The sequence below is a fragment of the Mobula birostris genome, chromosome 27 (genome assembly GCF_030028105.1).
Source record: "Mobula birostris isolate sMobBir1 chromosome 27, sMobBir1.hap1, whole genome shotgun sequence".
NCBI classification, from domain to species: Eukaryota; Metazoa; Chordata; class Chondrichthyes; order Myliobatiformes; family Myliobatidae; genus Mobula; species Mobula birostris.
This window is the reverse complement of record NC_092396.1, coordinates 33735408-33748459: the sequence shown is the minus strand read 5'-3', so window position 1 is coordinate 33748459 and position 13052 is coordinate 33735408. Positions and strand designations below refer to the sequence as shown.

Here is a 13052-nt window from a genome sequence, read left to right as displayed (position 1 = left end):
TCTCACACTGTGCAGTCAGCAGTGACCATCAAAAGAACTGGTCTTCACACTTAAGAAGGTGCTTTGAGACAGAGCTTGATCTTAGAAATTTCACTACTTCTTGCACGCTTATTCCCAACTCGCACTGTCACAAAATCACTGTATAAATAGTATTTAGTCAATGTGAAAATAATCAATTACAACCACTTTTAATCTGTAGCCATGCTGAAATAACTCATTCACCAGCAAAACGCTCACAAATCAGCTTTCAGTCTCAAATAGACATTACAACAAGAGCGCACACAAGCCACCTAAATCATTACTGTCATTTTGGTGAAACCCCATACAAATAATAATGTTATTGCTCATCATTCACATAATGCCTTCAATTTTTAGAGATGACATATACTTTGGAGACCAAGGTTGAACATGATACCACAGATGTACTAAACAAGCCAATCAGACCTCCTGGATTGCATGAGTTCAATTAAAAACACAAAGGAAAAACACAGTTATTGTTGCACATACCTAACAATTCATTAAAAAGAGTAAAAGAACCAAAGCACTGATGAACAACAAATGTTACCCCTACTTTTTATACAGAAGGTAAATCTATTAATTTAATGCCAGTGGTAGGAAATATAGTAATATCCTTAATGAAATGTGTCTTTAAAAAAAGGTCCTACTTGATAAAATTTAAATTTTCTTCAAAATATTAAATTTTATCAAGTATAACATGATGAAATTTCATATTTTGAAGAATTAACAAAGGGAGAATACGTAATGCAGTAAATAAATTACATTTGGATTTACTAACAAACTTTAAAAGCTACATGTCTTGAGTTCAGAGCACAAGGTGGCAGAATGGACAGCAAGATGGTTAATAAACAAAAAAGAAATGAGATGTTAAGGCAGCTGCTCAGACTGGCAAAGAACTGGGAAGAAATGTGCCAAAGAGATGGATGCTAGAACTCCTGTTGTTCACAATTTATTTTCATGTTTAGCCTTGAGAATTGAATTTATAATTTCAAAATTTGCAGACAGCTTTAAACTGAGAGGTGTTGTTTGCACCAAGGAAAGAATTCATAAAATAAATGAAGACATTAATTACGTACACAGTGGATGTGTAATTGGCTTATCTGCTTCAATATAGATAAGTGAGAAGTGCTGATTTTGATGGGAAGAGTCAAGGGGCAACAGAGAGTTCAGAGCCTGAATAATTAGAAAAGTATAGGGATCAACGAGTACAAATACACTAATCACTAAAAGGTGCAAAGCTTGTTAATAAGATTATTTAAAAAAAATCAAACCAACATAGTGTATTTCCAAAAAGCATGTAACATAGTGTATTGTAAAGCAGAAAAGTTATATTGAACATGTATGGAATCCTGCTCAGTATACAGTGTATTCTTATAGTTCCACACTATTTTGCATATTTTTTTGACAGAAAGGGAAGCCACTTGACTCAAGTCTATGTTGGCTCTCAGAACAACTCCACCACTCCCATTCTCCTGCTTTTTTCCGTTATTCTTCCACCACCCACCTACATTGGGGTAGTTTACAGTAACCAATTAACCTACTTTAAGGATATGGGCAGAAACCAGAGCACTAAGGGGAAACTCACGGAGTCAAGGAGAGGATGTACAAACTCTAAACAGACAGCACTCGAGGTCAGGATGGAATCCAGGTCAACTGGGCCAGATGTGGATGTAAGAAAAATGGCAATAATATTCAAAAAAAAAGCAGTTGAAGACATATTGTCCTCAATTGAATTAAAGTCTTAAAAATAAAATAAGGTAGTAGGTTAATGTAAAGCCAGGCAAGCACATAAGAAAAAGGAAAGAAAGAGTGTTGGAATAGAATTAACATGAAGCACAGCGAAAAGGGTACATGTGCAGCAGTTGCACTATCTAGCCTCATCAATGGCGTTTGCTGGAGAAGAGTAAGATGAGTCAAATCAAATTCTATTCACAAAGAAGGGTACAGAAACAGTGCCTATAAAAGGTATTCACCCCCTTGGAATTTTTCATGTTTCATTGTTTTACAACATTAAATGACAGTGGATTTAATTCGGCTTTTTTTGACACTGATAACAGAAAGAAACTATTCCGTATCAAAGTGAAAACAGATCTCTACAGAGTGATCTAAGTGAATTACAAATATAAAACACAAAATAATTGATTGCCTAAGTATTCAACCCCCTCCCCCTTTAAGATGACATACCAAATCATCACTGGTGTAGCCAACTGGTATGAGAAGTCACACAATTAGTTAAATGGAGATTACCTGTGCACAGTCAAGGTGTTTCAACTGATTGTAGTAAAGATATACCTGTCTTGCAAGGTCCAACTGCTGGTGAGTCAGTATCCTCACAAAAACTACACCATAAAGACAAAGGAACGCTCCAAGCAACTCCACAAAAAGGATATTGAAAAGCATAAGTCAGGAGATGAATACAAGAAAATTTCCAAGTCAATGAATATCTCTTGGAGTACAGTTAAGCCAATCATCAAGAAATGGAAAGAATATGCCACAACTGTGAATCTGCCTCGAGCAGGTGATCTTCAAAAACTGAGTGACTGTGCAAGAAGGGGACTAGTGAGGGAGGCCACCAAGGGGCCTATGACAACTCTGGAGGAGTTACAAGCTTCAGTGGCTGAGATGGGAGAGACTGTGCATACAACAATTGTTGTCTGAGTGCTTCACCAGTCGCAGCTTTATGGGACAGTGGCAAAGAGAAAGCCACTGTTGGAAAAAAACTCACATGAAATCTCAACTAGAGTTTGCCAAAAGGCACGTAGGAGACTCCAAAGTCAGCTGGAAGGTTCTATGGTCTGATGTAACCAAAATTGAGCTTTTTGGCCATCAGACTAAACACTATGTTTGGCATAAGCCAACCACCACACATCATCAAAAACACACTGTCACTATCGTGAAGCATGGTAGTGACTGCATCATGCTGTGGGGATGATTCACTATAACAGGCCCTGAAAGGCTCGTAAAGGTAGAGGGTAAAATGAATGCAGCAAAGTACAGGGAAAACCTGCTGCAGTCTGCAAGAGAACTGCGACTTGACAGAAGATTTGTTTTCCAGCAAAACAATGACCCCAGGCATAAAGCCAAAGCTACATAGGAATGGCTTAAAAACAACAAAGTTAATGTCCTGAAGTGGCCAAGTCAGAGTCCAGACCTCAATCTAATTGAGAACTTGTGGCTGGACTTGAAAAGGGCTGTTCACTTACAATTCCCGTGCAATCTGACAGAGCTTGAGCAGTTTTGTAAAGAAGAATGGCGAAAAATTGCAGTGCCCAGATGTGCAAAGCTGATAGAGAGGTCAGGATGGACTCAAGATTGTAATTGCTGCCAAAGGCGCATCTATTAAATGTTGATTTAAAGGGAGTGAGTAATTATGCAATCAATTATTTTGTGTTTAATAATTGTAATAAATTTAGACCAATTTGTAGACATCTGTTTTCACTTTGACATAAAAGATTCATTTCTGTACATCAGTGACAAAAATGCCAAATTAAATCCACTGTGATTCAATGTTGTAAAACAATAAAACCTGAACACTTCCAAGGGGGGGGGAATGCTTTTTATAGGCAATTTTTTATGTCTGCATGTTTATAGTATTGAAGAAGTTCTGTGTTATCTTTCAATAATCAACACTAGTTAACCTTTAAGTAAAAAAAAATTAACAATAGCAATATCCATGATAACTAAATAACAATTAGAAAAGATACAACTGGGTTCAGTTGTTCTAACTAGAGAGCAGATATAATATCAGCCAAATTGGTAGTACGTAACTCTTGCACGAAATTATTGGATCTCTTTTGTGAATGTGATCAGAACTCCAAAGTGAAACCATTTAAGAAGAACTCATAACACATTCACTTTACAGTCTTGCACATTGGAAAGATCTAGATGGGTACAGTCCTATTTAATAAATTGTAAACCAACTGCATAGTTCATTGAATAGGGTATGCTGGAAAAATAACTGGTATCCGAAATGACCTCTAAGTGGTAATTTCTTGTAATAAGGATGTTAAAAACCAGACACACTTTTCCTCATTATGTATGAATTCATCAAAATCTGGAATGATTTTAGATCAGCCACAATTCATAAAAGTTCATTATTCTTTATCCAAAGAAAATAGTTTCTTATTTTGACAAAACAATGATTGCTATATACGAGTTTTATTGTAAATAGTTAAGTAATACAAAGTAGATTCTCTAAATTATCCAAAATTTATTTATTTATTGAGATACAGCACAGAATAGTTCTTCCAGCACTATGAGCCACGTTGCCATTAATCCCCTGATTTAACCTTAGCCTAATCATGAATCAACTTACAATGCCCAATTAACCTACCAACTGGTACATCTTTGGACCACGGGAGGAAACTGCAGCACCCGGAAGAAACCCACATGGTCACAGGGAGAACGTACAAACTCCTTAAAGGCAGCAGCAGGAATTGAACCCAGGTCACTGTTACATTGATGACAACTACCATGGTGGTAACAACTACCCTACTGTGCAGCCCCTTTCCGACTTTTAAAGATCCTTATTAATCAACATACCAGCACTTCCTAAATAAAATTATTCACACAAGCCCATTATTAAATTAAGCACAGATCACAACAAACTGCGACATTACAAGTAATTTTCTGAACTTGCCTTTTCATTAACAGCATGTTCTTGCAAACCTACTTGTCTTGAAATGAATATTTCATGTTATTACTATATACATTATTAATATTATAAAGAACCTTGTTACATCTCAAGACTGCTAAGAAAATACTTTGAAGAAACTTGTTTGTCGCTGAAAGTAGTATGAGATCCACTCCTGTCACTGAATCTTTGCATATCATGAACGACAAATAGAGCCTGCATGTAGTTTGAAAGGAATTTGGACGTTCATCAGAAAATAGTATTCTATCGAGCTATCAATACAACAAATTTAAATTTATAAATGGCAGAATACAAAAAAAGATGTATTGTCACTGAAATACCAAATCTTAACATTTTTTTGCTTCTCAGGTTTTTCCATTGAAGATGTTAGCAATACTTTAAAGATAACTAAGCAATATACCTTTGACTGCTGCAGTCATAGCGTATTTCTTTTACAGATCTTAACTTCAAAATAAGTTTAACAATCGTGTTGTGAATTTTGCCTAGCATTCACTGCAGAAGTACTCATTCTCAAACAAAAAAGAACAAAGCAAAAATCTTTCAGGAGCAAACCAGTCTAGCAGATTAAATTGGAAGGAAATCTTGGAAAGATTTCCAATAATAAGTATTTGTTGAAATATGTGTGAGATATTAGCAATTCTAAAACCTCTACCTGGAATCCTTTAAGTACTGCAAGACTCAAAATTCTCCAAAAATGTACTTACTAGAAAAAAAAACTAAAAATAACAAAAAAAATAACTAGTAGATAACATACCTGTAATATGGCTATCATAAATCAGTAGACATTTCTTTTCTGTAGAGGAGTGTACTCCAATTGCATAGCCAAGAGAATCTATGTTCAACAATTTCTTAGAATTGTTGCTAGAGCACAAGCTATGTCTAAAACAACTGCTTGTTTTTAAATTGTAGTTTTTCCACCTACCATCTGAACCCACTTTCTATATGTTCCTCACTCATTAGTAATGTTAAGCATACTACATAGTCACATCAACCTGTTATGCTCTATCACCTATGAAACTGATTCCATTCCACTGATACTATTATAGAGCATGTTTGCGCAAGGATATTTTTCTCAGCAAATATCCGATCCATCCTGATTTATATTAAAGGATTAGTTGGAAATTGGCATTTTATCCCCTTTACACCTCCATTGCCACAAAAGCACTCCCATCCCTGCTCTGGATTAACTCTCCTATATGCAGGTATCTACCTGGTAACAATAGTTTAAAGTTCAGACTTAATTTTAATCCTTCATTAGTTATCATCCATGGAATATCTGAATTTGGCAAGGGAACACTCTACAATGCATTCTTCCATGCCTGAACAGTTCTCCCATTGCATTCTTCCATGCCTGAACAGTTCTCCCATTGCATTCTTCCATGCCTGAACAATTCTCCCATTGCATCCTTCCATGCCTGAGTAATTCTCCCATGGCTGTCCCCATTCTCACAAAATACCAGGATTTTCCTAATTATACTAACTGTGCCATAATTACCGTTTATGCTATGATTACTTGTCACCCGTTAGATACACTGATTGTACCATATTGATCCTGATTTGTAAACATAAGAGATTCTGGAAATCCAAAGTAACATACACAAAATGATGGAGGAATTCAACAGGTCAGGCAGCATTTATAGAGGAATAAATAGTCAATGTTTTGGGCCAAGACCCTTCATTAGTCCTGAAGGTGATACTACCTGATCTGCTGAGTTCCTCCAGCATTTTGTGTGTAATCCATATTCTTGCCTACCTATCAATTTTTCTGTATCCGTCCCAATCTTAAGGGAAAACACAAGCTACACTTTGCATGCCTCTGAGGGACAACAGACACTTTCTCCACCTCCCCTCCTCACCTGGCTCAACTTACCCCGTTGAACCATCGACCTCATGACATCTGTATCTACTTATCAGGAGCAAACTTGTAGAGAGATGCAGACAGTTGCACATATTGACTGGGACCCCCATACAGTAAAAGGGCTGTATGGGATAGGGTTTGTCAAAAGTGTTCAAGTAAGTTTCCTTAATCAATACATAGAGATCTCATCTAGGGAGAGTGTGATACCAGATCTCCTCAGGGAATAAAACAGGACACGTGACAGAAGTTTGTGTAGGGGAAAACTTTGCATCTAGTGATCTAGTAAAATTCCATTAAGATCTCCGCCATCTATTTAGCTCCATGCAACACATACAAAATGCTGGTGAAACGCAGCAGGCCAGACAGCATCCATAGGAAAAAGTACAGTCGACGTTTCAAGCCGAGACCCTTCGTCAGGACTAAGGGTGTTGAGTAGGCCCTTCCAGCCCTTCAAGCCACACTGCTGCCCAGTAATTCCCCGATTTAGTCCTAGCCTAATAACAGAACAATTTACACTGGCCATTTAACCTACCAACTGGTACATCTTTGGACTGTGGGAGGAAACACGAGGAAGAAACCCACTCAGACATGGTGAAGAACATACAAAGTCCTTACAGGTGAGAATTGAACCCAGGTTGCCTGTACTGTAAAGCATTATGCACTACGCTACTGTGCAAGACTAAAACTAGAGGTCATGGGTTAAGAGTGAAAGAAGATTATGTTTAAAGAGAACATGAGGGGGAACCTCTTCACTCAGAAGGTGGTGAGAAGTGGAACAATGCCACAGGAATGGTGGATGAGGGTTCAAATTCAGCATTTAAGAGAAATCTGAATAGGTACATGGATGAGAGAAGTACGGAGGCTATGATGCAGGTGCTGGTCAAAGGGACAAGGCAGATTAATAGTTCAGCATGGACTAGATGGGCCAAATGGCCTAAATCTGTTCTGTACTGTAGTGCTCTATGATAACTCTATGATCTATTTTCCACCTCCCACCTCACCCCTCCTCCTCACCACTATACTCTGGACATCTCTCCTTTACAATCTCAGCCCCAATACAAGTCCCAATCTAAAATATTGACCATCACTTGGCCTCCACAGATGCTGCCTGACCTCCTCCAAAGCTTGGTTTTGCACAAGATTCCAGTTTCTTGTGCCTCAGGAATTACATTTTGGTGGTTAAACCCCTGCTTCCAATACACAGCTGTTTCACTGGATGAATGGGAAAAATCAGCTGTGGGAGAAGAATTGGTTAAGCATTTTACTTGGATTTAATAAAGTTCATTTAATATTCTGAACTGTCGTTTTTTGGTTTTTTTTTAAGTTAATTCTTATGTAATGTTAATTTTGTTTTAGATTTCTCTTGAACAGGTAATGAGTGCTGCTGTGCTGAGCCACACCAATGTGTTGGAAGACAGGGTCCTAGATCCATAGGTCCTCCTAAATGGAGGGAATAGTGTGGTCCAGGTAAATTACCAAGTAATTTTGGACAGTGGACAACCTACACCAATAAATCTCCTGTTCCAATCATCAGCATAACTTCAAAAATAGTTCAAAGGATTTTAAGATTAATCATGGTTAGTGCACATTGCAGTAACTCTGCATACCAATACTTTGCTAATTCAGCTCCCCTTAAACCAAACAGAAGTACACACTTTGATTGGTGGTCGCTGTTTCCTACTGTCAGGGTAGCATCAAGGATAAAAATTGAAAAAGCACTGATGACCCTCACACCACTTGATTATAACAACTCATATCAATGGCAATCACAAGTGAAGGGAAAATATTGTGAATAAAGTTGGAAAAGGCATGCAATATCAGCATTATCCATTGCTCTGCCATACCTTAAACAGCCTGTCTGCATTAAGCAATTCCACCAGCTCCTCTTCAAATTTTTCCACTGTTGGGTATAGCTGAAGTGACAATTTATCCAAGAAACACGTTACAGTCTTCAGTAAATGAGGTTTCTTCAAAGCATCACCTTGAATCAAATATAAAAGATTTGTCATAATTAAAACAAGAAAGCTATTTTTTAAGTTATGCCTCTGCTTCCTCAGGAGACTGCAGAGATTCAGCATGTCATTAAAAACCTTGGTAAACTGCTATAGATGTGTGCTGACCGGCTGCATTGCGGCCTGGTATGGGAACATCAATGCCTTTGAGTGGAAAATCCTATAAAAAGTAGTGGATTCGGTAAAACACCCAACCACTGAGCACACCAACATGAAACTTTGCCGTAGAAAAGCAGCTTGTATCATCAAAGATCCTCACCATTCAAACCATGCTGTTTTCTCACGGCCACCATCAGGTAGAAGGTACAAGTGCCTTGGGACTTACATTACGAGGTTCAAGAACAATTACTACCCCTCAGCTATCCGGTATGAAAAAAGGGGATAACTACACTCATTCTACTTCTGGTATTCTCACAATGGATGGTCTCACTTTAAGGACTCTTCGTCTTGTTATTTCATGCTTGTTATTTACTGCTATTTATTTATATTTGCATTTGCACAGTTTGTTGTTCATTGATCTTGTTTACAGTTACTATTCTATAGATTTGCTTAGTATGCCCACTGGAAAAATAATCTGAGTTGTATGTGATGACATGTATGTAATCTGGTAATAAATTTTACTTCGAACTTTGATTTTTGAACACAGCCTTGTAATGACTAGTTTTCTGGGACACAGCAAGACTCAAAGAAAATAATATGATAGTCATTCACTTGATCACTTATTTCCCTCCCACTTTGATACTTCTGATATTTTGTGTCAAAAACTGGAGAAAATCAGTTCAGGATGAGAGGGGAAAGATTTAAAGGGGACCTGAGGGGCAACTTCCTGGGGGCAACCTCTTCATGAAGGAGATTGTGCATACAGTATACGGAATGAGTTGGTGGATGAAGTGTTAAATGCGAGTAGAATTACAATATTTAATTTGGACACTTACATAGCTGAGAAAAGTTTAGAGGAACGTGGAAAAAAATGCAGGAAAATTGAATTAGCTTAAATGGGCATCTTGGTCAGCCTGTTTCTGTACCGTAAGACTCCAAGATTCTAACTAAATGCCCCTATGTAATCAGGGTAGCCATTTTGTGTCACATGCATTCAAAAAATGTTGTTCCTGTACTGCCATCCAAGTTTTCTAATTTTTTAATTTGACTATGTATTTAACTATTTGCAAGTTTAATTTATGCAAGACAGATCAATCAACTAATGTATTTCTCAGTTAGTAAGTGCAACTAAATGACAACAGTGTTGACATGACCGAAATAAATGTTCTGCAGAAGTCTCTTATAGTTAGCAAATGCTTTTTAAAAAGTAAATGATAACATTAAATAATGTCCACCATTTCATTTTTTAAATGGCAAAATGAAAAATATTTTGCCAGAAATAGCCTGTTTTCTCATCACTCATCCTGAATATTATATAGCAGAATAAGAAAAATAACTGTATACAACCTTTAAACTTATTTTTGCAATAATAATATTTTAGGACTACAGGTACTGATCAGCAAATAGGAAAGATTATGGATTAGAAAATGAATTCTCACTTGAATTATACTCATATTTCCCAATATTTATTGTTTAATTATTATCATTATTTTGTTTGATTTGTAGTTTACTGTCTTTTGCACATTGGTTGTCAGTCCATCTTGTTCATTGATTCCATGCTGTTTCTTTGATTCCATGCTGTTTCTTTGTATTTACTGTGACTTCTCACAAGTAAGTTAATGTTAAGGTAGAATATAGTGACATAGATGTACTTTGATAATAAACTTCCTTTGAACTTTGAACAGATATCATTAATGAGCTCAACGTTCTTCAGTTTTCATAAAATAGAGAATAGAAACAACTAAAAAGTACAGAAGTTTTCAAGTACCACTGGTAAAATTTATCTTGAACAATTATTTTAAATAGAAATGTAAACTGTGCTACTAACTAAAAACAAGATTCCTGTTCCCACCTATCAATCAGTGCATCCTCATCCCACACTCTACTCCATATAGGTTAATCATATCAATCTTCTGAAAGACTCAGAAACAGTTTAAGAAAACATGTTTAATTCAAAAATAAAAGCACCTTATTTATAAAGAAACACAAACAATTTAGTAAATACACAAACAAGAGAATTGTCAGAGATTCTGTTTAAACTTCCCATACGTCTTAATTGCTGGTTGTAAACATACAGCATTTGGTCATGGTGTAAATGAAGCACTCTTCAGTTCATAATAATTGAAGTGACTTAACACAAAATTTATCAGGCTTGAGTCCCACTTGACTGACCAGAAAATATAATAATTTTATATTTGATCATTTGCAGAAATAACATGAGTTAGATTCTTCAAAGCCTACCTGTTGGTTTTGGTGCAATGAATCTAATACCAAGTTAAATAAGCACGATGAGTGTATAAATACAGCAAAGCCTGCTCTGTTCCCACTAATGTATCCAAATGCTGGATCACTGATCCATAAATAAGATTTTAATACAGCTGGGTAGTCTAAAAAGTTGAAGCCTAGCTTAAGTACTGGTAAGTACGAAACTACCAGATTATTGTACAAACCTTTCAAGATTCATGAGTGCCCCTCAGGGAACGAAGTTTGCAGCCTTTTGGGTCTTGATTGCATACTACTCCAGATCCACTAATATGCATGGCTCTTAGCTGCTTTGTGAAATAGCCTCACAGGCCATTCAATTAGGGATGGGCGATAAATGATGGTCTTCCCGTCAACGTTCACACTGTGAACTAATGAATTCCAGAGCACATCTTGGAATATTATCACAACCAATGCAAGTTCATCACTCAAACACATCTCTCATTTGTGCATAAGTTAATAAATAATGAAATATATATCCTAGAAGATTGACATCTACCATAAGGTACATTTACGACACAAGTCAAAAAGTAAATGTAGTGCTACTGGTGCTTCATAAGTGAGGACACTTGGGTGGTGCTACAGAGTTCAGTAGTCTCACACCCTGGGTGAAGAAGCTGGTTCACATCCTAGCAGTCCTTGGTCTAATGTATCGGTACCTCCTGCCTGTTAGTGGGGATCAGATGGATTGTGGGATGAATGGGAGGGATCATTGTCAATGCCAGGGTCCCTGCATATGTAGCGCTCCTGATAAGTATCTCGAATGCGTGGAAAGGAGACCCTGATAATCCTCTCAGCAGTCCGCACAATCCTTCATAGGGTCTTGCAGTCAGATTCCTTGCAATTCAATGGTGCTGCTGTAAAAAAATCATTAGAATGGGGGAGAGGCGGGGAGCCTTGCTTGCCTCAATCTCCAAAAGAGGAGAGGAGACGCTGCTGTGCTTTCTTGACTAAAGAGGTGGTGTTGAGGGACCAGGTGAAATCGTCCATTAAGTGCACACCCAGAAACTTGGTGCTCCTCACTCTCTCCACAGAGCCATTTATGTGCAGTGAGGAGTAGTCAACTGTACCTTCCAGAAGTCTGTATCTAAGAAAAGATGTGCTGGCCCTGGAAAGACTCCAGAGGAGGTTCACAAGAGTGATCTTAGAAATGGCAAGCTTAACAACCTAAGAAGAGTATTTGATGCCTCTGGGCTTGATGGAATTCAGAAGGATGAGGAAGAATTTTATTGAAACCCACCGGATACTGAAAGCCCCGTTTAAAGTAGACATACAGAGGATCCTTCTATTAGTAGGAAAGTAAAGGATTCAAGGGCACAGTGCAAAATAAAGGGATGTGCCCATTAAAACTGAAAAAATAAGGATTTTTTCAGCCAGAGGGTAGTGAATGTGTGGAACTTGTTGCCACAGAGAGCTGTGAAAGTTGTCATTGGGTGTATTTAAGGCAGAGATCAATAGAATATTTGATGGATATAGGGATTATAAGGAGAAGGCAGAAAAATGGGGTTGAAAAAAATCAGCCATGTTTGAATGATGAAGCAGACTCGATGGGTTAAATAGTTTCATTCTTCTCCTATATGGTCTTACCTTTTGAAAATAATGCTTGTCCATGTGCATGCTCGAAGGATAAGTTCAAAATTACTGTTGACTTATTCTCTGATGCATACAACAAAATCTCAATAAGACAAAGGACTTCTGCCAATCCGCCACCTCTGCATCATAACACCCAAAGTTTTAAAGGTCCAAAATAGAACACTGGATAACCTGGATCACTTAGGCATCTTAGGAATCACCTTTCAGCAATGATAAAAGTCACTATTATCTCCACTAATGCAATCTTGAGTCATCTGAGGTTAAAAAAAAAAGTAGAAGACTAACACCTCAAGAAATTCTCCACTAAGCAGTGGAGATCCTCTGCTTGAACTTCAAAGACTTGGACCATCTGCAACAGGTACCATCACACTGTCATTGTAGAATGAGTGACTACCAGTGTCTTATGTTAGCTCAACATCAAGGCTGTAATCAATTAAGATCTGTCATCTGTGGTGGGCACTCCATATTGCCAGCACAAGATTTCTAAAATGGGTACTCTACACAAAGGTGATCTTAAGGGAAGATCATAAGGGAACATGACAGGGGAGATGTTGAG

The 13052-nt window shown here is 37.5% G+C and overlaps 1 protein-coding gene across 3 annotated transcripts in view; it reads right to left on the bottom strand.

Annotated features, from left to right (window-relative positions):
* Positions 1 to 13052, bottom strand: part of nphp4 (nephronophthisis 4) — a 433219-nt gene that overhangs the window by 293270 nt on the left and 126897 nt on the right. For all 3 annotated transcript variants that reach the window (XM_072244772.1, XM_072244773.1, XM_072244774.1), the window contains one exon: positions 8375 to 8511. In XM_072244772.1, coding sequence (XP_072100873.1) covers positions 8375 to 8511 — 137 coding nt within the window. The remainder of the gene's footprint in view (positions 1 to 8374; positions 8512 to 13052) is intronic.